The following is a 26,966-nucleotide window of genomic DNA, read 5'->3' on the forward strand; positions in this document are numbered from 1 at the left end:
AGTGCTGCATTCAAACTAAAGTATTAAGTTTCGATGTACAGTAAAGCAAGCTGCATTTTCAGGGAAAACCCGTCGTGAAAGAAGTGTACGGGAAATTCCCGCAATTGAACCCATAAAGCATCGAAAGTGAATACTTCAACAATAAATCTATTTATTTTACGCTGGAGGATATTTCATTTCATTTTAGACATTTTGAAACATTTACTTTATAAAATATGAATTATAGGCCTATCTTTGTTAATTGTTTTAAATTAATTTTCGGAAAAGAACTGTCTTGCAACAACTGCTCGGGTAATTCCCGTAATTGAATGCACAAAGAATCGAAAGTGAACTTCAACAATAAGACCATTTATTTTACGTTGAAAAATATTTAAGACATTTTGATGAATTATGTCTTTGTTTTAAATTAATATAGCTATTTAGTATTCATATTTGGCGAACGTCACTGAGGCTCCTAGGATGACTCTATCTACATTTGCTCATGTGGTTCGGATTCCACGTTAATCAGTAGGTCCACGTCTCATATAGCCTCGCTGCTGAACGGGACGTTAAACTCAAAATCAACTCAACTCGATCTACATTTGTTAATTTGTCTGCCTTTACCACACAGTGTTCAACTTTCGGTCTTTTACATTTTCAGGATACAAACCAGAGACACACTAAACTTTCTGTTTAGATTTTGGCAGCATACCAACGTAAAATTACAAAATGACGCGCTTTTCTTTTTTTTTTTTTTTTTTTTTTTTTAAATAGCTGATATCCACTGGCGAAAATCCCGGGGTGATGATGGGGACATATCCCCTACAATCTTGGAACTGTCCTCCTCAATAATCCGATTGGAAATGTGTCTTGTAGGAAGAAATGTGATGATTTGTCTCCAACTGTCACAAAGAAAAGTGAGATGAAATTGATACCTCCCAGAATAAGCCTCAAATCTGACTGCCTCCCAATGTTGAAGACAACTCTGCTCCCCTACCCATGTTGTCCCGGAGTCTTACACAGGGGACATATTATTATTGCTTTACAACTTTAAAATCAGACTGGCAACATTGAAAGCTATTTACAAGGAATGATCATATTTGGATCATCCCTTGTAAACAGTTTTCAATGTTGTCGGTCGGATTTTAAAATTATAAAGCAATAATAATGTCATATTTTATCTTCCCTGTGGAGGACGCCGGGACCGACATGGGTAATCCTCCTCAGCATTGTTTTTCGCCTTCATAAATATTTTGTACATCGCATATATATATATATATATATATATATATTTATATATTTATATATATATAAACCGTCTTACCCGTCCCCCCAATGTTGAAGACATATTTGCGCCGCTGCTGATATCCACGCTATAAAGCGCAATTTTAGGTCTTTCAAGTTGAAATTTTCAAAGTAGAAGCACGAGAAACCAAATTAGCTGTATATATTTTGGCGGCATAAAATTTCAAAATGGCGTCCATTTTTCAAAATAGCAGGTATCCATGCTACAAGGTGCAATTTTCGGACTTTTTAAGTTGATATTTTGAGGGTAGAAGCACAAGACATTCTAAATTTGCTGTATAGATTTTTTCGGCGATCCAATATAAAATTTCAAAATGGCGGCATTGTTTTCAAAACAGCAGTGAATAGAAAGTTGTTGCAAGTTGTGACAATGACACTCATGAAATGTAAGTCTTATTTTAACATTTTTACCCCAAAGAGATTGAAATATTTCGAAAAAATCCAATTAAACCCGAAAAAAACCCAATAAAACCCGAAAATACCCGAAAAAACCCACATGGGCCCAGGTGGGTTGGGTTTTTTCAAAAATACCCGGGTTTTTTCAAACCCTGGTTTATCGTAACTTAGTCTAATGAAGGTATAGCAACACGGATTCCTCCATAAGGCAGGCCATTAAATACAGTACGGGTATACAAAGTGAAATGAAACGTTAGGTATCTGAAAGCAGTGTGCTAATTTCTGATGCGCAACCATAGAAGTGTTCGAGAGTTTAGGAATTCACATATATATGAATTGTACGTAAGTATATCTGTTACGTAAAATCTAGGCGTTGTGGAATTTCACCAGCAAAATTGATAAATAACCCAAATTCAATATTTAATACTCCCTTGAGCTTAATGTAAAGCTTACGAACTACGAGAGAAAATCGTATGTGTGCTTATGTTCTCGAGAATAATTTGTTGCGTTGATATCGTATGCCAACAAAATGTGCCCTATAATAGCATATTGGCTACTAGGCTAATGGAAAAAAAAAAAAGTAGGAACAGGGGCGAGAAAGGATGTCAGTCTTATTATTAATCATCACCCTGGCACTTTAGTCGGAATAATAGCTCAAAGTGGGATTCGAACTCAAGCTTCATAGCTGCGCGACGCGTTAACCTAGTGAGATACTCCGATCGTTTCTAGTTTTCTTTTTATAATAATAACCATATGCACGTGACTATTCGAGAATTTAAATTCCACAGCTTTCAATAATTAATAGCAAACGCACTCGACTGCTTATATTCATTATTAGTTGTTTGGAGACACTAAATTTTCTTATATTTTTTCCTTTGGAAGCAGGGGGAGCAATAATGCAGCAGCAGACCATTTGAAGCAATACCAACCCGTGTCTCCTGATCATATCTAATCCCTTGAACTTTACTGTTTTTGTTGAACTGGCCTTCCCGCTGTATTGTTAGTTTTATTTCACTTTTTTCCCCTGACAAGACCTCATATCAGAAATGAGGTGAAACTTACCAGCTTATATTTTAAATAAAATTACTTTTACTACTGGATAATGTGGAGAATGGCTAGCAATTATTATGGATGGATTTTAGGGTAATAAAACACACTTATCTTTGGCTTAGTACAAAGTCGTACGGTATTTTGATTCTAGGATTAGTGTGTGTGTGTGTTTATGGTTGTTGGTAGCGCTACTGAAAACGTAGTTCCCATCCAAAAGTCCGAACACACGTTACGATGTTACCGGTTTTGAGAACCGTGTCGCTTTCACTTACAGGTAGTTCTGACAAGTGAGCTGGAAAAGAGCAGCCTATCCCGTCTTGTTTACAAGTTTAATAAAGAGATTTGTACCTACATATTACGATATTATTATTATTATTATTTAAGTTGCTGTGACATTATTTTTCTGTCAATGTTTGGTGTGACATTATGCGTTCGTCTTGGCCTCTCTTCTCTGTTAATAAGTAGACCAAATTTAAGGGATGCTACTTCAGTCAATCAATCAGGTAAGTAAATAGCAAGAACGTATCTTTCATTTGGAGGATGTTTAGCAGAAGGGGTCCAGAAGCACGTGAAAAATGCAAAATTTACAAGAGAAATGGATGATGCAAGTACTTAGACGTAACATACCGTAACCAAATTTAACCTAATATTACAAATAAGCGTTTTTTGGAAAATTATGCTGGACCCCTACAATAACAAACTAACCTGAACCTAAACTTGCCTAATTTAACCTAATATGAACAGAAATTACCAAAATTGTAACATTTCTTAGAAAAAAGAGCTGGACCCCGTCTGGTAAACATAGAGGCCCTTTATTTGCATTTACAGAAAGAATTTTGTTATACCGAGAGGGCTGGCTCAGTGGTAGAGCATTGTCAGCGTTCAGGATATCTTGGATTCACAAGTCTGGTTCAACATAATGTCTGTGCTTTTTCAATGATTTCACTCTCATCCGCCAAATGCCACCTATTGATAAAAGACCGTGACTGTATATTTCCTGTTTCTTGTCCATTCCTTTCGTTCTCATTAGCAGCCAATGTATGAAGCCTCAATAATTGTTACAAGATAAAATTGATGAAAGATGTTGAAATGGTTTTACTTCTCAACTAACAACTGGCTCTATATGGCAATGGTTTTTATGATTTCCGTGGACTTTTATTTTCTCTCTTTGTGTGTACTATAGTCGCGTATAACTCAAAAGGTTTTTAATTGTCATAATTCCATAATCTGTTACGTCAGCAATTGGGAGATTTTTTTTTTTTGGTGGGGGGCGGGGTTGGCTGGTTTAAATGAGCTGGTTTTCTTAAAAAAAAAAAAAAAAAAAAAAAAAAAAGTTTAAACCAACAAAAATGCTTGAAATCGTGTGACCTTAATGGTGAAGTTTCCACATATAAAACCATCCGCATTGCGTTTTTCTACTTTTCACCTTTTAATCAAGGGGTCCCGTGTTCAATTCTCGGTCGAACCACAACTCATCTTTTAAGTGTAAACCAAGTTGCGATTCTAGGTGTCCCTTTAAGCGGAAGACTTCTCCGTGATAACCTTTGTATTTCATAAGGATGTTAAGCCTAAACGTACGAAACGAAACCAAATTATATATTTCTACTTGAATGAATGCCTGTTTTATAAAGAAGCCAAGCTTGCCTCTTATTGATAGAAATTGGCAAAATTTATCAACTGCCTACGTAGCTTCCAACATCAACTTGTATTTGACTTTGTTTTAATTTTAGTGAATGATATCTACATACCAAATTTGTAATCTAATACCTCAGTTTTAGTGTAGTGATTATGATATGTTGACCTTAAAATTTTACATACAAATATATTTAAAGTAATAACAGGATTTTCCCAATGGCTAAGGCGGGAGTTTCCCGATTTATATATAATTCTACTTGTGTAACAGTTTATGTTTTGTCCTTTTGAAATTACTCTTTGACAGTTATATTAACAAGTACGCCTATATAAAGATCAGTACAACGTATTTTTATGAGGAGTCCTTCGTGAGAGTCGGCAATCGCATTTGTGACCAATTAGTCCCAGTTTCGTGTCCAAATGAACAATTTCTCTTGGATGTAAGTCGAGAAGCGGTTTGGATTCCGCTTTAAGCTTATGTGACCCCTTCCAACATAACCTTGTTGTTGCATAATAACATCAAGGCGAAACACTAATTTCTGTCCATATCTAATATAAATACATAAGTAAATTATTTAAACAAAAAAACAAAAAAAAACTGGTTTTTTGATTTTTTCAATAAAAACCATGGTTTTTGCCAACCGGGGGGGGGGGGGAGCTAAAGAAGAAATAATTTATTCTGCTCAGTAAATTCATTAAAAATAATTGTTACATCCAGCGCCTTCATGTGTCAGGTTAGGAATCGTGTCGCGAGTCAGATAAAACTTGGAGTGGACGCGTTAGGCCCGCGGCCGGTATTTTGCCTATCACTGGTCTAGGTGATGCACGTCCGCCTGTTTGTGTAGGTAGGTAGGCAGGCAGGCAAGCGAGCAGGCATGTTTATTCTAGGCATCTTTTTTGCTCGGTCCAAGCCTTGACATGTGAGTACTGGCAACGCCACTGCGAGCTGTCAGAGATTTACTTTTGCTGACTCCTTTATAGGTGCTCTGCTGGTGACTCCTCTATAGGTTTGCCGACTCCTCTGCAAACGATTCAGTGTTTCAAAGCAGCGTACTACTACTTCCGATTTTAATATCGATTTCTGTAGAGCAAAAACGGTAAGAGATATCGAGATATAGTTTTACCTAATCGATTCAGCTTCCCAACAGTACGTTCTATCTTCTCTTGAACTACCTATTCAAGCCGGACGGGATTCAAATTAACGATTTCCGATTTCAATCTTTAGCGCCATAGAGCAAAAACAGTAAGGGATAGCGACTAATGGCTTTCTGATGTGGATTCAGTGACCGAGGAACATACTCTATCTCTGATCTTATTAATCTATTGTAATCGTTATTTATAAATATCCCTATGTCGTAAGCGTAGTGAGCCACCGATGGGCAACTAGTGACATTTCGCCAAAAACTGGCGGTCCCGCAGCGATGATTGGTCCCACTTCCGTTTTGAAAATTATACCACTAGCGGCCCACCAGCAAGAGACGCGAAGAAACGCCAATCAACCACAACATTATTTCCTATATCTCGATCTCTCTAACCATTTTTGCTCTACGGAAATCGGTATTGAAACCGGAAGTAGTAGTAAATTTAAATCATTCCCGGTTTTGCTAGTGTGTTCGCCATTATCATGATGCGTTGCTTTGAAACACTGAATCGTTTGCAAAAAACCGCTTGTTATCTAATAACCATTTTGTTCTATGGAGTTAAACGTTGAAACTGGAAGTGATTAACTTTAACAACTTTCGATTTGGACAGAGAGTAAACAGAGGAGATGAAACCTATCCTTGGGACGATGAATCAATTGCAAGATCAGTTATTTCTTTATCTTTTACCGTTTTTCCTATGATACCTGTCGACAGACGGACGGACGAACGGACATAGCTGTTCTATGTCTTTAGATACTTATGCATAGGACAGTAAACCTGAACCCTTGTGCATTGAATGTCAATTTTCAGTAAAAAACACTAGCTTCTGCCAGCAATCAAAACTGAATAGAAGTTCGTCTGTAGTGAATGACGTGTGAAAACTTTGTCGTTTCTAAATACATTTACTTATATTTGATTTGTATGATGACTTCATGTAGAAAGGCAAAGATTAGATTGCTTTATTCATATTAAGACTACTGTGCTAAACAACACAGAACACGTAAGCACGAGCTACAAGCTAGTGGTTAGATGGTGTCACTCAGGTAACTGCCTAAAGGAAAGACAGCTTGGCACAGCAATACTAATAGCCGAAGAACACAAACAAAAGAGTTGAATCTTTGAACAACCACAAAAAGACCACATTCAAATTCGGATCAGCTGCGACAAGCCAATTCTATACATATGGTAGTGTATAGTACGATCGCAACAATTGATGATTGAGGCATGAAATAACTGGATATGTTTTGCATTGGCAGAAAAATTAAAAATAAATGGAAAAAGACAGGAACTTGTTACTCATTACTCTTCTGAAAGCTTCAGTACTTGCTACCACATGTGAAACAGTCAGTTTTATTCTCACATCAGTTTTTATTCTTTCTAAAGCACAGTCGATGGTTGGTAGACGCTTAAGCTCTCAAGTTTTGGTTGAGAACCCTTCTGTGTCTATTCTTTCTTCTATCATAATAGTCTTTGTTTTCTCTCGTAATAGTTAACGCTCCGCTCAACGTTTTGTGTGTGTGTGTTTGTTTCATGTTCGTCTTCTGTTATGCTTCTTGTATGTTGTTCTTAAGCGTAGGTGATGAATTTGAATACTTCACGATTTTGAGAACTCTCATTGCTAAGTTAAATATGTCGCGAATAAAGAAATTCGGAAATAGACTAGAACTGGCACCACTTAGGAGCTTCTTACATCTGCTAAACCTGCTTACCGTAACTACAAAGCATATTTAGAAAACCTAAGAAAGGAGGAAGCTCAAAAAGAAGTAGTAAAGAAGAAAAGATGAAACAAAACAACAGAGACATGATGAGATTTGTCACTTTTTCTTGTGTTTTTGGTCACTTCAACTATTTACAAGAGAGCAGACCACTATGAGCCCTGACGAACCATGATTCTAGAATAGATAGGGATGTCTCAGGATATTTTTACTTGATATCCTGTTTTATATGGGAATCTGGGGTATTGTGGGTGTATTTTTTGGCGGGCTTTTGTACCTAGATGTTTTATTATTATTATTTACATACATTCAGTGCACCCCTTACTATTTTTGAATTTGTTTCAGATATCTGCGTTAAAACAGGGTTCCAGAAGGGGGGAGAAGATTTAAAAAAAAAAGATATCTTTTAAGGAAAAAAACCCTTTTTTCATGATTTTCCCGCCTCAGATACATGACGGAGACATGTGAATGGTACTGTTTGATAGTCTGTTCTATTCTAAAGAGAATGATGTCTGAACCATGATCCTAGGTTAACAGGTTGACTGCCATGAGCATTATATGTGGTGCTCACCTTATTTTTCTGTGGGGCCATGAGCACCATATATGATGTTGATGCTCGATATCACAAATAACTAACCTATTCAGGTTCTTGAGCATCATATATGATGCTCATTGTCAAAAATTACTGAGACCATGAGCATGACATATGGTGCTCGGCTCCCATTCGTACATTTTCGGGAAAAGCAAAATATCGCGACAAAAATGTGACATGACTATCCATAATTGAGCCAAAGATAAGAAGAAATTTATGGCCTGGGAGCATTACCCTCAAATCGCCTTGGCAGTGAACCTATTAGAGATGTCAGGAAGTTTTTAAATTACATTCGGGTCATCTGGGGTAATATTGGGACGTTCTTAGGTCATTGGTAAATATTTTTTCCGCCCTTACTATTAAAGATAGAAGCTTGAAATTTTGTGCAGAGATTTAGTACACCACTTAGTATTTTTCAGTTGTTTTTGAGATTGTGCGTTACCACGGGAGGTCCAGAGGATCAAAGTTGTTAAAGAATTCGCAAAAATCCCAATTTCCCTCAAAATTTCTCGCCTCAAGGACATGATAGGGAAATGTAAATGGTACCGTTGAAAAGCTGTTGTATTCTGAAAAGGATGGGGTACGTACCGTGGTCCTAGGATAAGTAGAGATGATGCTGTAGCTACTTTACTGAAAGTCTATAATTTACCTAGAAACATCCATAATTTAAAAGGTTAATGATAGTAAGATGTGGTATCCGCTTCATATATGATTATTTCTATTACAGCTAATGTGGTTACGGTGATAAGAGGGTGAAGAGGGAGCCCTATGAGTATATTGAGAGATGGAAACGAAATAAGGTGGGGTTAACGCGAAGTTAACAGGATATTGTTTTTACTTAGTATGGTATAATTATACGATTCGTGAAACACTTGATTATCCAGCTACAAACTGTCAGTAGCACAGTTAACGGCTCACATTTTCTTCAGTAAATGATGAAGCTGGTAGCCTGTGCTAAAGCAGTTATTGCAGTATGAATTTATCCTTACTTTCTATGACTTTGAAGGATATTCGTTTCTGCATACAGTGACTCAGTATACGTTAATATCCAGGAGTTCTGCCCAATGGCAATGTGTGATTCGTTAAGGTTACACAGTATTGTATAAAAGTACCTATTCCTGTTCATTAAAGTTTGCAAACTTTAACTCAGTTTTTTTTTTCTTTCTTTTATAGTCGTTGGTGATACCAGAAAAGTTTCAGCATATTCTTCGTGTTATGGGCACGAACATCGATGGCAAACGTAAGGTTATGTTTGCTATGACTGCAATTAAAGGTGTTGGCAGACGTTATGCCAACATTGTATTAAAGAAGGCAGATATCGATTTGGATAAACGAGCAGGAGAATGCACAGAAGAAGAGGTATGTATTTTTATAGTAGTTGTAACCCAATGGTAAAGTAGTTTGATTCGTTGATGTTGCACAACAATGTATAAAATTAAGTGTTCCTATAAGAAACTATGTTAGTACAATGTTTGTAAAAAGGAAATTGAAACTTGAAAAATATTTCTCTAAATCGAAGTGCATATAAGACTAATTATTGCTATAACAGGGTATCTATATCAGTCACGAAATCAGAAAACTGTCATGAAAGTCAAGAAATTTAGCTTTTGGGTCACGATTTTTGTATCAGTACAAACATAGTACAGTCTGGAAAATTTTGTTTCATAAAATGTTAAAAATCACCACCGAAAATGTCTACACCCTCCATTCCAAAAGAAACCGAACTTTTGAAAACAAATAGTACCACTCGTGCCATCTGTTGTAATATTTTACCGGTAGATGGCGTAGTCCCTCATTGACAACTGGTATAAATGTCATGAAATTTGGATGCACGGCAACAAAGTTATTGCGTTTCAACTGTCAGTGTGTTGTGTACATCGGTCGGAAAATGAGTTTCAAACAACGAGCTGCAATTGAGTTTTGTGTTAAACTGGGTAAAACTTTTAGTGAAACGCACCAAATGCTACAAAATGCATATGGTGATGAGTGTCTATCCCGTACACAAGTTTACGAGTGGTTCAGGCGATTCAAATCGGGTAGAGAGACGCTGGATGATGACGAAAGATCAGGCCGTCCCAGAACCGGATTATCGGAAGAAAACATCGAAAAAGTGCGTGAATTCATCAAACATAACAAAAAATCGTCGGTGAAAGTTATTGAAATGGAATTAGGCATTCCTCAAACAACCGCATACCGCATTTTGACCGAAGTTTTGGGCCTTAAGAAGGTTAATTCGCGGTTTGTACCACACAAACTCACCGAAGACCAAATAGTTGATCGAATTGCGCATTGCAAAGACATCGTTAAAAGTGCTCGGCAGGATCGAAACTTCTTGAAATCGATTGTAACTGGTGACGAGACGTGGTGTTTTGAATATGAGCCCGAAACAAAGCGGCAAAGTGCTGAATGGAGAGCGCCGGATGAAGGAACACCCAAAAAAGTCGCTTGGTGAAGTCAAAAGTTAAGGTGATGCTGATTTGTTTTTACGATTCAAAAGGAATTATCCACAAAGAATTTGTTCAGCCCGGCCAGACAGTCACTGGAGAGTTTTACTTGGGCGTCATGAAGCGTTTCCTGGCAAGAATTCGTCGTATTCGGCCCGAATATCGCGAAATCGGCAGTTGGACGATAATGCACCATCACATCGTTCGCGACTTGTAACTGAATTTTTGGTCAAAAATCACATTATTCGGTTGCATCATCCGCCCTATTCACCAGATCTCGCTCCGTGCGATTTCTATCTGTTCCCGAAACTGCATTTGGCGATGAAAGGAAAGTGGCACGCATCGATTGATGCCATTGAGAAGGCGACGACCGCCGTCCTAAAGACCATTCCAATAAAGGACATGGAGAAGTCGTTTGACAACTTGTTGGAGCGTGCAAATATGTGTATCGATGCAGAAGGGGAATACATTGATTAATAAAAATGGTTTGTTCCAAAATGTACATTGCTTTTTTGTTTTTTTTTTTAACGTTCGGTTTCTTTTGGAATGGAGGGTGTATGATCGGCTTTAGACGCCACCAAATCGCAAGCAAAGGACGCTTCTCTTGCTTGCATGAGAATTCGGCCTGATTCGCACCCATATTCGCTTTTGAGGGCAAGGTTCTAGAACACAGGTCCCCTTCCCATTTATTCGTAATAAAGACGGAATACAACGTGCCCTACAGGGCTCTAACCCGCCTTCACTCGCTGATGCTCGCTTGGCAATATTATGTGCATTAAATAAACTGGTACAGAAAGATAATCTAGCTACTAACCTATATGGGGGGAGGGTGCTCTAGAACCTTCCCCTCTTGAGAATGTTAACGGAATTTTATGGTTTGGTAAAGGAAAGGTCACGAAATTTCGTTTTTGATTTTTAGTAGACACTCTGTATAATATACGTCAGTGTTGCGTTTATGTCCTGCCAAAGATTGAGTTCATAAATGAGACTACCGAGATGTTGAAGTAATATACCCACAGCAAAAGTTGACCACCCTGCATTTCGTGCGTGGTTGATGAAGTACATACCTGTAAAAGAAGAAAGAAGTAATTTGTTGTTAGTAATTGCATAAAGAATAACTTCATTGTCCTAAGTAGTATTATTGTTTATCAATATTAGTCCTATATTAGAGTTTGTATATTAGGGCTTGTAAAATAATTTATTTAGAGACAAAATACGAAATTTTTAATTTCTAATGCGAAATGTTTAATTTCAAATTGCGAAAAACTCTTGCCCCTAAGTATAATCCATTTAAGTAGATTAACTTATTTAGATATACGGCTTTGTGCCCAAATGTCCTGGTCCAGTTAATTATGTCTTTGTCGTGGGTTATAGCTTGAATTTGTCAGCAATTGCTACAACGATTCGATAGTCTGGAATATTGCCCTTCCATTAATATGTACGCTTACCTTATTGTTAAACACAGAAATGTCCCTCGAAACAAGTTTTTCACTTCGCTATTGATCTATAACAAGGGACGCAGTGTCTCAAATATTATCAGATGGAAAGCCGTAACACAATGCTACAGTCTATGATTTAATATTTTTCACTGTTCATATTTTTCGAGATGGCTTTTCACTGATCCGTGCACCGAAATAGTGCTCCGGATCATTTTAGTAGAGTATGTAAGTGATGTGCAACAATTTTTTTCCTACTAAGTTTAGTCTTATAACTTGCAGTGCGTTTTCTTTGCGTAAATTCCTATCACTGTAGACAGTCTATTAAAAATAACGGGTTGTTTTATTTATATTCATTGTCAAAAGTTTGAGCACACTGCTGATTTTTCAGAAGATCAGGAAAAAAATGTGGGACTTGTTCGGTAATATAAACATCATTGCTCATATGAAGATATCAAGATATGTCCTGCTTCCACTGAATTTTCAGTATGTTTGCGTTCAATGAAACGGCGACACTTGGCTTTGATAAGAGCTTGATAAATTCCAAACATTTGTTTAATTGATCCAACTTTCGCGAAGCTATACTAGTCTAGTAGCTCTGAGGAACCTTCCAAAGATCGTCAGTATTCGTTGGCATCTATTTACGGACTCTGTCAAGTTAATCTAACAAGAGCTCGATGGGTAAAACAATCCAGTGACTTTGGCGGCATCTGTTGATGTAAGCAACATATTTGGATAGCAGATAGATTACTGCACAGCTTGTAAGAATGTTTGGGAGATGATCCTATTGTAGTACAAAGTTACTGTCCCAAGTCCGTGTTCCCGATGAAATTCCATGTCTCACTTAAACGTTGTAAAACATGATTTTGTCCATTATTCCACAGTGACGCTACTTTCTTCGTGCTTTACTGTGGATATTGCACGATTGGGATGAAAGGTGCTCTTCGGACGACGACGAACAAACTTTTAGCATTGAAAAGCGAAAAGTTAGTTCAGATTAATCGGTCCAGAATGCCCTGTTCCTCTTGTCCATCGCTCCAATGTGTGTGTTATTTTATTGGTATCTTTTGGTAATGTTTTGTGCTTGAAGGAATGGTTTCTTTACTGCAATCCTACCCCAAAGTTCATAGATCTGAAGGCTCTGGGCCACCGTCTGAGTAGGTATTGACTGGAAATAGCTTTTCGATAGTTCTATTGGTACTTTGGAAACGATTAACTTTATCCCGTTTGCTTGTTTTTTCAGTGAACTTTTCCTTAAGAGAACTTATTATTTTTTGGACGATCATTGCTTTTCCGTGTTAAACAGTTTTGTGAGAGTCCGACGCACTGCTTGATCCGATCACTGAGCGATTTTTTGCAGAGAATGACCCTCTTCTTTCAACGAATTGAACACTCACTCTTAGTTAGCAGTTTCTCTTCGGCGTTTTATAGTATTTGCGTGTTCTTGACACTGTTCTACTGGTTTACGCGTGAATTAAAAAAATTAAGATCACGTCAGATTTGTGTCCAAGTCTTGCACACATTACAGCACGATTGAATAGCGCATACACAACTGTTATTTAAGTAAAGAGACAACACTGACAAGAGTTCATACACACACCACTAGGTGTCATTGAAACGATGCATCATTAAACAAAGCGTGACGTTAGTTGTTTATTCATTACTTATCTGCTTATTGCCAAGCAGTTTTCCTCAATAAATTTGTCTTGATTTCAAGACCATGAATTCATACCCTTGTAAATAACATTGTTTCTCAAAAACTAGTCCAATAAACAAGGCATTGTATGGGCACAGTGTCTTTGAAAAATCAATGATGTGCTCAAACTTTTGACAGTGACTATATGTGAAAGAAACGAAAGCAAAGAACGCGTTTCCAATGAATTGCCTCTTTAGTATTTTTATTTTTGTATATTTTAAAACCTTTTTCCATTGTTGAAGGTCTAGTCTCCGTATAACAACCCAGTGGAGCTTTTTCTTGTGATATTTGGGATAAATTTTTGTTCGTTACAGGACCGCAATGCCTTCAAGCTACTTCAAATACCCTATCCTGCACACTTTTGAGGCAAATTTTAGCGTTATTCTCATTCACGACATGTTTTCCTTGTGTAATTCTAACTTGTGAAGTATTTTCATAAGTCGATCAGGAGCCAAGGTGCTTTTCTGCTATTAGTTCCTTCACAACACAATGAGCATGTAACACTACAAAATACTGCTTAATTCAAACGGTATTTTGTTTGTGGACGTCAGTAGTACCTAAATTTTAATCTATTTTGAAGAAATAGTCTTTTTACGTCCAGTTTCACAAGTAATTGTCTTATTACATTATGGAAGTTACTTTTAACTGCTTTCATATATTTGCACCTCCCAATTCCGATAGCTGCCTCTCCTCAAGTCCTTTAAGGGATCTTCAACGTGATTGTTTATGTGTGATCAGTGTTGTTTACAATGAGTTTACCAGGAGACAAAACAGGAAAGGAAAAAGTAGCATTATCCCGAGTGTACAGTGACGTAAATAAATATAAAGGATGTAACAATATAAATATTCAAAATGAACTAGTTTGCTGCGTGAGCATTAACAGATGATGAATTATAAGATCGACACATCACAAAAATTAGTCATATTCTAGTTGGAGCTAATAGTGGATCTCATGAAAAGTAATATTTCCGTCTGCATATACACTTTTAGTGGAAAGCAGAGTGGGGATGGGAGGATTAAGTCTTTGACTAATGAATATACGCCGAAAAGTTTTAATAACACTGTTTTGTTTTACAATCTTTGCTTACAGTTCAACTGTAGCCTCCCCCCTCTGCGCACACACTATAAAGCCTTATCATATGAGTTTGGTTACTGGATTCAACTTCCATTACGCGCAAGAATTTTTCAGTGAAGTTTGAGTTTTTCATGTGCATTAGGCCCCTTCATGAATGAACAAAAAATCATATATTTAACATATTTCAAGGTGAGGATAGTGTAACAGTAATTAATACGTAAGGTCACTTTTTTTTTCTTCTTTCTTTTTAACATAGGACTATGGGTGGTTTAAAAATGATGGTTGCCTTTCTCCGATCATACTGAGATAAATGATCAAGATTAAAATATTTGATTTACATTTTGTGAATCGGTATATCTTCCAACTAGTGTACACTTGCAGATTTGAACCCATGTAGATTTCTTAAGTTGAGAAGTTAAATTATTAATGTTCCTTCTAAAGAACTAATCAAAGTTACTGTAGTGAGTAACGTATTTTTTGTTTATTTAATTCTTATCGGTGGCACAGTTAACGGCTCATATCTTCCTCAATAGATAATGAAGCTGGTAGCCTGTGCTAAAGCAGATTAAGCAGTATGAACTTGTCCTTACTTCCTATGAATTTGAGGATAATTTATTTCTGCACACAGTAACTTGGTGTACTGTGCGTTTCAGATGACAAGCAGCATGACCTTGAGTAGGCATCACGCGGCGTCCAATTGGCTGTGAACGGTGTTGACAATTCACGACAAGCAGTTCTGCACGCTGACTTCTCGCGCTACTGCGAATCTTGACAATACGCTGGTTAAGAAAACGTCATTTCCGCTTTCTGGTCAGCAAGGTGGTTACAAACAAACCAGCTTTGAGTGGGTTATATGAAGAAGTTTACATGGTAGTCGGCTCTGAAAATGATTTGTTTCGTTTTCGGATATAAGCATAACAGTTACATGCAATATTGTTTTGTTTTCTCAAGAATGAAATTAGAAATATTGTACTATATAATATATTAAAGAGAAACAATAACAGTCACACTGTACAACAAGCGATATAATGATTAATTATTTATTGGGCGAACAGATATATCTCAATCTTTTTGAAAGACACTTTCTCTCCTTGAATATTCTGCCAGAAAGAAATTAAAATACACACATTTTAAGCAAAAGCTCCCTTGCTCTATCTTTTTTGTTTGACATTTTAAGGCTAATTTCGCTGTTTAACATATATTAATACTCAAAACACTGTAAAATCGTTTCTTAGTAAACTGATAATTGAATCTCACGTTTATAAAGGTATACTATAATCTTCGAACAGTGCCTTCCCCCCATGGAGTGATATACTCGCCTGCCTCCGCTCTTTCCGATCCTCACCAGCGTAAGTTCGATAACACTTTTATCCTTGTGGTTACATATATGTGTAAAAAGTTACTCTTGATACAACTGAGATTTGCAGACAATGGATGATTTTAAAATTGGCAAATCGGCGTTACACATTTATGTAAGACAACCACATTTAAGTAAGCACAAGCTAACCTAACAGTACCTTTCCGCATATGAATGCTGGTAAGAGTATAGTACAGGCAATATAGTAAAGTTTAAACCGGACTTGTTAATTTTGTCTGATCTCAATTGACATGAACTATAATTGCTCTATCCTATCGATCTACGCTAAGTACACACAAAAAATACGGGATTTTTCTTCGATTTGGAAATAGAACTCAACTTTTATTACAGGATAATCAGGGGTGTAAGCAGTAGGTTGCTCTAGGGGAACATTACTTTCAGGGGGAGGAAAGCTTTTCACACATTAAAAACAGAACAAATGATCTCTTTCGGTATATGAAAGCATTTTAATTCACCATACATACTATACACACATTATTTTCACGATGCTACCTTATCAAAAGACGGATCTTGACAGTACTGAAGTTAAACCGGACTGTGGGAGATGAATCAACAAGCTGTTCATAAGAAAAATACTGTTTATAGTAGTCTGTTTATCTGACTTTGTGTTTGTGGGTTAAAATAGTAAGGGAAAGCATTAAAAAAAAGTCATATTATGCAATAATATAGTAGGGAGTTCACAGTGCGCCCAGTTAGGGAAATGAGAATGTAAAGCATATGATTAATTTTCGTTGTTTTAGTTAGGTACAGAAATTATTGATGATTGATTTTTTTTTACAATTTTCATATTCTATGGTAAACGTCCCTCATTTGAATTAAGTATTAAATAAATTTATTAAACATATACCAGATGGGCCTCATTTTGGAGCTGGAAGTAGTTTGGAAAGACAGGGCCCCCTTTCCCCCCGTGTGGCTACACCCCTTTGCAATCTGATTTATGTATATAATAAGCATCCCTAACATCGTAAGAACAAAGTATGGGAAGTTCGTAATATTGTTTTGAAATTTACTTCAAGATATTCTTCCTTATTCGACAGAAGAAACGAAGTATATTTTCTGTTTTGTTTTTTTTTCTTTCTTTCACGTTTCACTACCTTATTATGTGCGACTTTTATTCCCTCTTTCCTCCTCTAAAAGGGATTCAAAAGTATCAGGCGTGTGAATTGTCATTGTTTTTCTGACACCTACACCAAACCACCAAGAGTGTTATTTGTTTTGAAAACTTAGGAAACAAAAGGGCCAGTTGTGTAGGAACGTAACTTCCCTTCTAGCTTAAACAGAAAATTCATAAGTATCTAGGTTGCTTTCTTTCGTGGTAGTTCGTTTGTCCTCCAAAATTATAGTTGATAATGTCTTTAAGCAAACAGGGTACAAGTGCGGAGTGTTTTTTAAGTGCTACGAAGTCAAGCTCGAAGAACTGTTTTTGGAACCTATAATAATAAATTTACAAGACTCAGATTCAGACAATGACGAAATATTAACCGACATAGACGATAGTGAAAGTAATCTTGAAGACTAGCATTTAGCTGCTCCACTGGAATAAGGTAACAGGTAAGTAATTTAATTGCGATATGTACTTCTAGGATGCACAGTCAAAATTCTTGAGTTTACTGGAATAGTATATTTACATTGTGAATAATGTTGCCAATGTATGTTATAAGGTCAACTGAGGAAGAGTGAGAAGGGAAAGGGGAGTCCGCAATCTGGCAACACTGCGCGGAATATCTTGCACCATTGGCTAATTAGTTCAGCAAGAAATATACGAGGCCTGTTTTATTTCTTCCACCTCCGTTAAGCCACCACAGGACAACTACGTAATATGACGAAACGTAAATTAGTCTGTAATTACATGGGCGCATGGGGGATATTCAAAATTAACAAAAAATTGGCTACTTACCAATGAATCCTCCCTTGAAAAATTTAAAGATTTTGACGTTTCGGAACTCTGCTGGTTCCTTCCTCAGTGACAAGGTAAAAAGGATTAAAACTGAAAGGAGAAAAAAGGAGTAAAACCAGGAATACATATACCACTATATAAAAGTAACGTACAAAAAAGATCCTGAGATGAACATAGAGTGAAAAAAGAATGAACTGAATAAAAAAGAACGTGGTGTGTTAGGCCACTATTGCCAGATCCAAAGTATGCATCAAAGGTAGGTACCCAAGTTCGATCAATGTTGTCAGTTCAATCATGATTTTTCTGTTCTACGACCCAATGTTAATGGGTTAGTCCGATTTGGTGACAAAATATATCAGTTGCATTTTATTTCTATATGATCGCCATCCAGCTGTTAGTGTCATTACAGAACTAGTCAGAATTGGCAGGACGTGACTGGCCCTTAAATGCTTGCACTGGTATTATGGTTAGTCAGTTTGTTTGCTTCGGTGACTGAGATGTCGTCAGTTAAGTAGGACACTCGCGTATAAATTTATTTTTCCAAAATCTTTAGTGACTGGGTTCATATGGGTACATGAATGTCGCAATTGCCGAATTTTCCTGTAAATACGTCGTAATTACCGCTTCATGCATTTAAATTATATATTTCAGCTATCAAATATATTTGTTACCAAAGCTGACTTAATTTGTCAGTTAATGTGCTTGGGACGAAATTAAGTTAATAACGAACCAGACTTTTTCCTCCATATTTTCATTTGAAGAACGAGTGATAAGTCTGTGACGTGGTTAATACTCACTGCCAATTTTGTTAAATTGTGTTGTACAGAAGCCGGCGTTTTGTACTGATTACTTAAATTTCGTAATTATGGCATCAAAGTGACTAGAAAAGTATGAATTTTAATTGTTTGGATATATTTACGTAATTAAATATGAAATTATACGAAAGAGACTATGGGACTACAGTATATACACGCTACGTCAGCTCACATGTTTTGATTAAAAAGTCAGTGTGGAAGAATCTTTTTGAAAGAGCCTTTATTCTTTATCCAACAGCAAGGTGTATAAGAAGTGTATTTGTCCCCCCAAAACAAGAGAAATTGTACGTTCTAGAGATCATTGGAACTTTTACTTACGTAAGAAATGGAAATATCTCAATCATCAAAACTACTAAGAAATTAGGAAAAGATGTTTACATTGTAAATCGAGGATAAACATAGAAAAGCATTTTATTTATGCCGTATATTCTCGAGGTTCCGTAGCATAGCGGGATTGAGGTTATCTGCACTTGTAATAGAACTTCAAGCTGAAAGCATCATGTAAGTGTCGCAAAAAGAAATTCTCCAGTTTTTGCTGTCAGCACTATACTAGGGATTCGCAGTCTCACTGGCGTATTACATGTTGAGAACCCCTGCTCTATACAGTGTCAAGTATAAACTTTCAGCTCGGACGGTATTATTCATTCTTACCATTGCTAAGGTCAAAGATCCGCTGTCCTGCGAATTCCGGTGCTCCATGATGAAACTGATAATCATGTGGCATATTTGTTTGAATTAACTTGTTTCACATTTTCTTTCCTTCGAATGAAGTTAACATGTGTGTGTCAAATTTGATTTCAATGTATGAAGTGGCACTTATACCTGTTTGAGTACAGTGTGTTGTATCTTGGACGTAACTTCTGTCTAAATTACAGAAATATGTTTTAGTCCGTTTCGAAATGATTAGAACCTACTACTATAGATGGATGTCTATTTATGCGCGAATGTTACAATCTTATACTATCCTTCTGCGTACACATCACATTAGTGTAAGCACTTGTTATATAATAAGTATCCTTTTTAATTGTTAGAGGAACTTCGCGTTTTTGATGTTTTTGTCTATATATTAGTCAGTCGTGGCCGTTAATGACGGAACATTGTTTGCAGTTGGTGATATTAACTATTTTTCTTTCACTTTGTAGGTAGAAAAAATCATTACAATTATGTCTAACCCACGTCAATACAAGATTCCTGACTGGTTCTTAAACAGACAAAAAGACATTCAGGATGGAAAATATTCACAGGTAATTAATCAAGTAGACCATATTCACAGGTAATTAATCAAGTAGACCATATAGTTTGTACAGTTAGTAAGTATCAGCGCCTTATATTCAAATTGCAGGTAATTTCAATTTTCTTATACGTAGTTATCAGCATGCAAAAAAAAGCGTTTATAAATACAACCTTCAGGTGTAAATATATTGCAATGTGTGATTTGCGTAATGACTTTATTCCTGTATCAAATTGATTAAATTTAATTTGATCTACCTCATTATAATTCCAGTTTCCAACATGCACTCCAGGCTTGGGTTCTGTAGTTTCCTCTAACGACTTCTTTCATGTCACCATTGTTCATTCTGGTCTTATTTCATTTTACTTTCGTTTTCTCTACGTAGTTTTGTGCTCTAAGCTTCTGTTTCTCTTGTACAACCGTCTTGTGTAAATTAGTGAAATATCTGGTTGCTCGTGGGTTTTCTCGATTCTCCCGTTTCCTCCCACTTTCTTCATTCCACCATTTCACTCATCTCTCATCATCATCGTCTCCTTTAGCCTAACCGGCATAACCGTGGGACGTAAAACTTAAGATTTCATTTCATTTTTGAAATATCTGGTCGTCTTGTCTTCTTCGTCCCCGAAGCGAGAACGAAAAATTATTAACTTACCAGAAAATGGTGAAACCAAAATCACTATATATATATATATATATATATATATATATATATATATATATATATATATATAATATGAAGTATGCGTGATGTTTTTTTCTCTATTCATGGATTTTTTCTCCTGAAAACTCAAGAACAATACATATTGCTTGAATTTAAGTAGTCAGGATCAAGCTTGGCATTGTGATGGTAGATCTTGACAAGTTTAGTATGTATATGAAGTATGATGTGCATAATTTAAGTTCCTAAGTTACCAAATTTGGGGTTTTAAATTTTCAAATAAATAATCGAACTTATCCAGTCTGCGTCAAACTTAGCATAGTGGTAAACCTCGATCGGCTATACAGGTTTATAAAATGTTTCAATGATGTACCAGCTTTTCAGTTCTTGAGTGGCCATAAAGTGTGTTCACATTTTTGCTATAAAGATGTGCTTAAAAATCAATGGAGGACGACTTTTTCCTAGTAAGTAATGATTTTCCACCTCGCTTCGGGGTTCCTTTGCTTCAACATAGAACAGTATATCCAGTACATGATATATGTAATGAAAAGTTTTGTCCGATGGTCTCAAAACCGATTTTAACTAATTGTGAATGCTTTGATTTTTAAATTGTAAAATTTTGTGATACAGGTTGGGAACCACTTGATTACTGTAATGATATATGAAGGATTCAGGAGGGGGAGAGCTTAAAAAGTATCTTTATTTCTTTCGTTCACATCTGATCTTTTTTTCTAATTTTAACATGACTTGTGTACCGTGAGTCAGATTTTTGAGTACATGAAACTTCAGGTAAACAAAATTATGAAGTAGTAGTATTCGTCCGTATTTTGGTTTCTAATTCTCGTTTTCTGTATATGTTATTCTTTTAAATTTCAAAACTCGTAATATATTTGCAGCCTTTTCAAATCCTGGTCCCTAATAGCTGTGTAACGCTGTGTTAACTTCATAGTTTGTTGTTTTTCAAGTGTCATCTGTGAGAGTTCTGTTTAATATTCGAAGCTTTCTTGTCAGTGTCCAAATAACCATTGTGTATCTAATTACCCGTGCCTTTGCCCTATCTTTTGTAGTTTTTAAATATATGGAATAATGTGCACATGCTCCTTTCATGTTCCCATTAACTTCGTTGTAAAACATTAAGTAATTTTGTAATTAGTGTCTATAAGTTTAGTAGAAGTTGTGCCTACCTCGATAACTGTTTTGCTCTAAATATCCGTTTTCATTAACAAAAACTTGGCTACTTACCAATGAATCCTCCCTTTGGAAGTATAAATATTCTTCAAACGTTTTGGAACACGAAGCTGGTTCCGTCCTCACTGGCAAGGTGAAAAGGATTAAAACGGATAGGAAATGTGTAAAACAAGAAATTCATACCACTAAATAGATGTAACGTAAAGAATGGTTCCTGGAATGACACGAGCAGAGCAAAGCGTAAAGAGAGTGAACTGAATCGAAAGAAGCGCGGTGTCTATGTTAGGTCACTATTGTGAGATTTAAGATATGCATCAAAAGTAGGTAACCAAATTCTATAAATGTTGTCAGTGTCTAGATTTAAAGCAGGTCTGTATTTATGAATAAAGAATGATTCCTTAATCATCCGCTGTAGCTATTGTTGCTGAACCTATTACATTAACCTGTTTTATACTATGTGCATGTTTTAAATGAAGCACCAATTCCGACATGCCCTCTTCTTGTGACATTTTGTGTAATATGTTCCTTAATTCGATTGTTAATATTGCACAATGCGAATGTGACTCCTCATATATGGGTCAAAAGAAACGCAATATTAACAGCCGAATTAAGGAACCACAAGAGGATTTTGAGTAATTCAAATTCTGGTCACACTGTATGGATGGCAACACTGAAAATTCTTCAGATTCGTATTTTCGGGTGTAGAATAACATTATCTATTATTGTGGAAAGTTACATTTCATTATCTCTTTTCTCTTATGAAAAACGGGCAAAAGAAAAATTGTAAACTTTTGAAAAATAGTCAGGCCCCGTTAATCTCATTCTTTACGTGAAGACGTGAACCAGCAGCACCCTTTTCCCACTAACCTGAAAAAAAGATGTATGTACAGATTACATAGTTCCATGGTAGCACAACTGATTGCTGGGAAGCTTTGATAATTTATTATACAGTTTGTATTTTAACAAAATTTTAGTATAATGTTATTATGTACCGCGTTCCTATTGTATTGTAATATTTAAACTTGATCCGTGATGGTTAGGGTATTCAGATGTTAGGGTATTAACTGAAAGCTTGAGCAAGGTGTTATAAAATTCTTAATGTTTTCCAGTGTGAATTTGATCTTTATATTTTATTTATTCGTGTAAAGAATATTTGGAACAATTGTCTAATCGTATTCTAATTCAAGCAGTATTTTTCGATAGTGACGGTAAATTGAAAATTTTACTACATGTGATATTTTTCTTTTTCTAGTTGACTTCAAGTTACTTAGATAGCAAACTTCGAGATGATCTGGAAAGGTTGAAAAAGATCCGTGCTCACCGAGGAATGCGTCACTATTGGGGGTAAGTGTATTAGATGTGCCATGTGATTTTGTAATATATTTTAGATGTAAACAAATTGTGCAAGTTTATTCCTGAATAACAATATTCAAACTTTGACCTATTAGAAAGCAACAGGACACACTTCTTACAAGATATATTCGCGAAGTGTCCCCTCGGGATTCGTACAAAGTTGATTTAAATCCAAAGTTCTCAGCGGCCCAATGTGTATTGTACTAATTTTAGCGGCCCATAGGGTAATTTGCATATTTATGGGTCTCATATATCCGGAATTCATACACTACTATAATGCTCGGACACAAATTGCTTTTAGTTTCGTTATATGTAAATGGACATGAATGCGGGTATATGCAAAACAAATTGCATCTAGTGCGTCTTCTCCGACACATGTTACTCACTCCAGCCGCCATATTGGATTTAACTTTCGATTTTTCAAATGGGAATGGGTGCAAGTGATATATCAGATTCATGTAGAATTTTCTCGGAAATCCACTGGTGTAGTTAATTTTACCGTAGCTGGTACAGTTTGGAATATATTGCATATTAAATCCCTCCAGGCACTTCGCGAATAGACATTTTAGAGTAATATCAGTTAAGGTAACGATGTTGACAAATCAAAACAATTTTAACTGCAAGAAAACTGTAGGCAGTGGCGTATTTAACAGGGGCTACCGGGCTTAAGCCGCCCCCCAAAATTTATTTACTATCTTAAAGTAAATGAAATACCTTGCAGACTTTTCACATTTCCAGAAATAAAGTTGCAAAGCCCCCGAAACAAAATCGTAAATACGGCACTGACTGTAGGTATAAACAAACTCTTGACAACATTGGTGTTATAATCTTATTACATTTCTGTGAGTGATTGTTATTACTTTCATGTTATACCATAACAAGGAAGTATTCTATTACGGTCAAAATGCCTAATAAAAGTGAAGATACGACCTTACTTGGGTGAAGACGTACCATTTCCATGTTCGTCTGTGTGTATGTATGTATTTACGTTCAGGGAATATTTCGTCAACAATAAATCGTTTAAAAGATTACATATACACACGGGGAACTGCACAATTATCTATTTTCTCAACATTCGTGAAGTGCCTGACATTTAACATGCAATACCTTGCAAACGGTACAAGCTACGTTAAAATTAACTACACCAATGAATTTCCGAGAAAATTTTATATGAATTTGATGTATCACATTCACCTATTCCCATTTGAAAAACCGAAAGTTGAATCCAATGTGGCGGCCGGGATGGGTAACACGTGTAAGAGAAGCAGTATTTGATTGATCCTATTTCATGTCCAATTATATCTGAAGAAACTAAAAGCAATTTTGTGACCGAGCTTTATAGTAGTGGTTGACTAAATTCCGGATATATATGAAGGCCCATAAATATGCAAATTACCCGTATGGGCCGCTAAAATTAGTACAATATACATTGGGCCGCGGAGAACTTTTCATTTGAATCAATTTTACACGAATCCCGAAGGGACACTTCGCAAATATACCTTGTTAGTAGTTTGAAGGTTATATAATTTGACGAGCAGCGCACCATCAAATAGGGTCAAAGTAGGAAAACTGTGCTTTGGTTCTTGGACTTGCTTTTTTTTTTTTTTTTTTTTTTTTTTCATGTCTCAGCGATGATGGAAAAAGATCGGATAATATTAGAGTCGATGTTCATGTTTTTGGTGAATAGGAACTTTGAAATTATGCGCTAACAGAAAGGAAGGTAGGTTAGTGAGAATTCAAATCTATAAATGGAAGTTAAGTCTCAGATCATCTCCAAGTAAGCCAGTCGCTGATCTGATGCTTGATTTTTAGTATTTTAACGTATCAGATATGTAGAGCTGCAACTGAAACTACAGACTGATTTATCTTTAACGATAGTTCGTGTAGTATGTATAAACTACTCTGCGATAAAGCACGGTGCGTCGGGAAATACCTAGTATGAAGAAAACTGATTTTATTCTTCGCTTTTATCTGTTCATGAATATCCTCAGAATGACCAATATTATGATTTGTAACATTAATAAAATGTAAATTTTATCAGTTCTTATTACATCATACATAATGCTAAGTACCTTAATTTGTGGAACTAAATTAATCGAGGGAGAAAGACGTGGTAAACATTTATGAATATTTAAGGACCAATGTCTGCACTTTATTCAGTCACAGTTTCTAAAGAAATTTCTCGATTTCATGTTCATACAGTGTAATTCTCCATTGCATATCCATGATACTTGTGTTACATTGCCGAAATTGGTACACAATTATTATTGATATATGTTTGCTGCTGTGGTCAGGTTTGTTTTTTTAATACTGTGGAATATTTCTAAGGCTATAACGAACAAGATGCAGAATGTATTTCTCACTTTTTCCGTGAGAAATCTCACGAAGCCTGTTGTCAGTAGTTGCAGATGATCGACATGCGACTTTGAAAGAGCATTGCCAGTTGTCAAATATCACTGTAGAGTACTCCGAGAGGAAAGTCATATTGACGTTTTAGCATTTCCGTGTAACTTTCCAATTTTCTTTTTTCATTCAGTTAGTATTGGGTTAGTTTCCATCTTACTTTCAATTCTAATTCCTGAATAATCCTTGCACTCCCAAGCTTTCGTCTCTCTAGAGCTTTCATCACAGGATACTGGACAAAAATTTAAAAAATAAGAGATAAAGCAATAAAATCAAGGAAGTGGGGGGGGGGGGAATTAACGGGTAAGAGCAGTGCTCGTGATCGAGCCGAGTAAGGTTGCGAAAGTTTGAGATAATGTTACTTAATGTGGAATAGAATATTAATGTAAGTGCAAGCGCATAATGTATCCAGTAGGACTAAGCATTATCTGCTACTAGCTACCATGCTCACTAAATAGTTTATAAAACTAAACTGAATTTTGTGTGATTAGTGTGATTAGCATATGCCGTAGATTTTTATTCGTCTTGAGCAAATTTGCCAAATTACGTATGCTGTTTCACAACACCGGTTACTTCATCAAATTAAATTAATAGGGAGGTGAATATTCCATTGTGAAGATTGCTCTAGGTTCAATACAATTCGCTTTAAAACCCATTCACGTAACTTTAGACTGCCATGGTTTTCAAGTTTCTATCGCCGCGTGCGAATACTGAACTTGAAAATTATGGGCCAGCTCTTGTAGGTTTTTCTGAATGCAATGTAATTTAATCTAGGGCTTAGTTTTAATGAAAAAGGTATCCATTATATTTTGTAAACTTAAGATAGCGCTGATGCATTGATATGATTTTTACTGTTTCTTAGAGGTAATGTAATATATAATGTTACTTAGTTCTGTTTTTATTCCCCATGTAAGATTCATTACATATTCAGTAGACTTTCTAAATACCAGTATTTTGCTTTTTTTTTTTTTTTTTTTTTTTTTTTTTTTTTTGTGTGTGTGTGTGTGAAATATCTTAATTATCTTCATATATTTAATAAGAATGTTAATTCTAAATCTTGTTTTTCAAATGACTGTTAAATAACCAGAAATTGAAACTAAAAATTTCATTTCACTTTTTTAGACTTACCATAATAATTCGTGATATAGGTTAATGGGGTAATCTGGGAGGGAAAGGAGTGAGCTAGCTTTAAATTAATATTTTCTAGATGTCTAGAAAACGTTTTGGAGACGGAATAGTTTGTATGTAATATAATAGAATAACTTTAATATTAACAGTTGATAGGTAGTAATTTTGACATTTGTATTATAGCTTGCGTGTAAGAGGTCAACACACCAAGACAACAGGTCGCAGAGGAAGAACCGTCGGTGTATCTAAGAAGAAGTAAATTTCTGCATATGTATTTTGTATAATTAATGTAAAGAATAAAACCTTGTCAGGAAATAGGACTTAATTTTTTGTACCAGTCCTTCAAAGTTCTATACGCCTTATTTTATCAAGGTTTATATATATTCGTTCCTAACAATTTGTGATCAAATATAGTTAAGTGTTTTACTTTCTGAGTTTAGTAAAATTGGGCGC

The 26,966-nt window shown here is 35.9% G+C and overlaps 1 protein-coding gene across 1 annotated transcript in view; it reads left to right on the forward strand.

The window, feature by feature from the left end:
* RpS18 (ribosomal protein S18) overlaps positions 1-26,828 on the forward strand; it is a 28,991-nt gene extending 2,163 nt beyond the window's left edge. Inside the window, exons 2-5 of the mRNA XM_081743437.1 lie at positions 8,985-9,170; positions 19,695-19,796; positions 22,882-22,973; positions 26,697-26,828. Of these exons, the coding sequence (XP_081599563.1) occupies positions 8,985-9,170; positions 19,695-19,796; positions 22,882-22,973; positions 26,697-26,772 (456 nt within the window). The 3' untranslated portion in view covers positions 26,773-26,828. The remainder of the gene's footprint in view (positions 1-8,984; positions 9,171-19,694; positions 19,797-22,881; positions 22,974-26,696) is intronic.
* The last annotated feature ends 138 nt before the right edge of the window (positions 26,829-26,966 follow it).

The sequence above is a fragment of the Thermobia domestica genome, chromosome 2 (genome assembly GCF_964235325.1).
Source record: "Thermobia domestica chromosome 2, izTheDome1.hap1.1, whole genome shotgun sequence".
Classification (NCBI taxonomy): Eukaryota; Metazoa; Arthropoda; class Insecta; order Zygentoma; family Lepismatidae; genus Thermobia; species Thermobia domestica.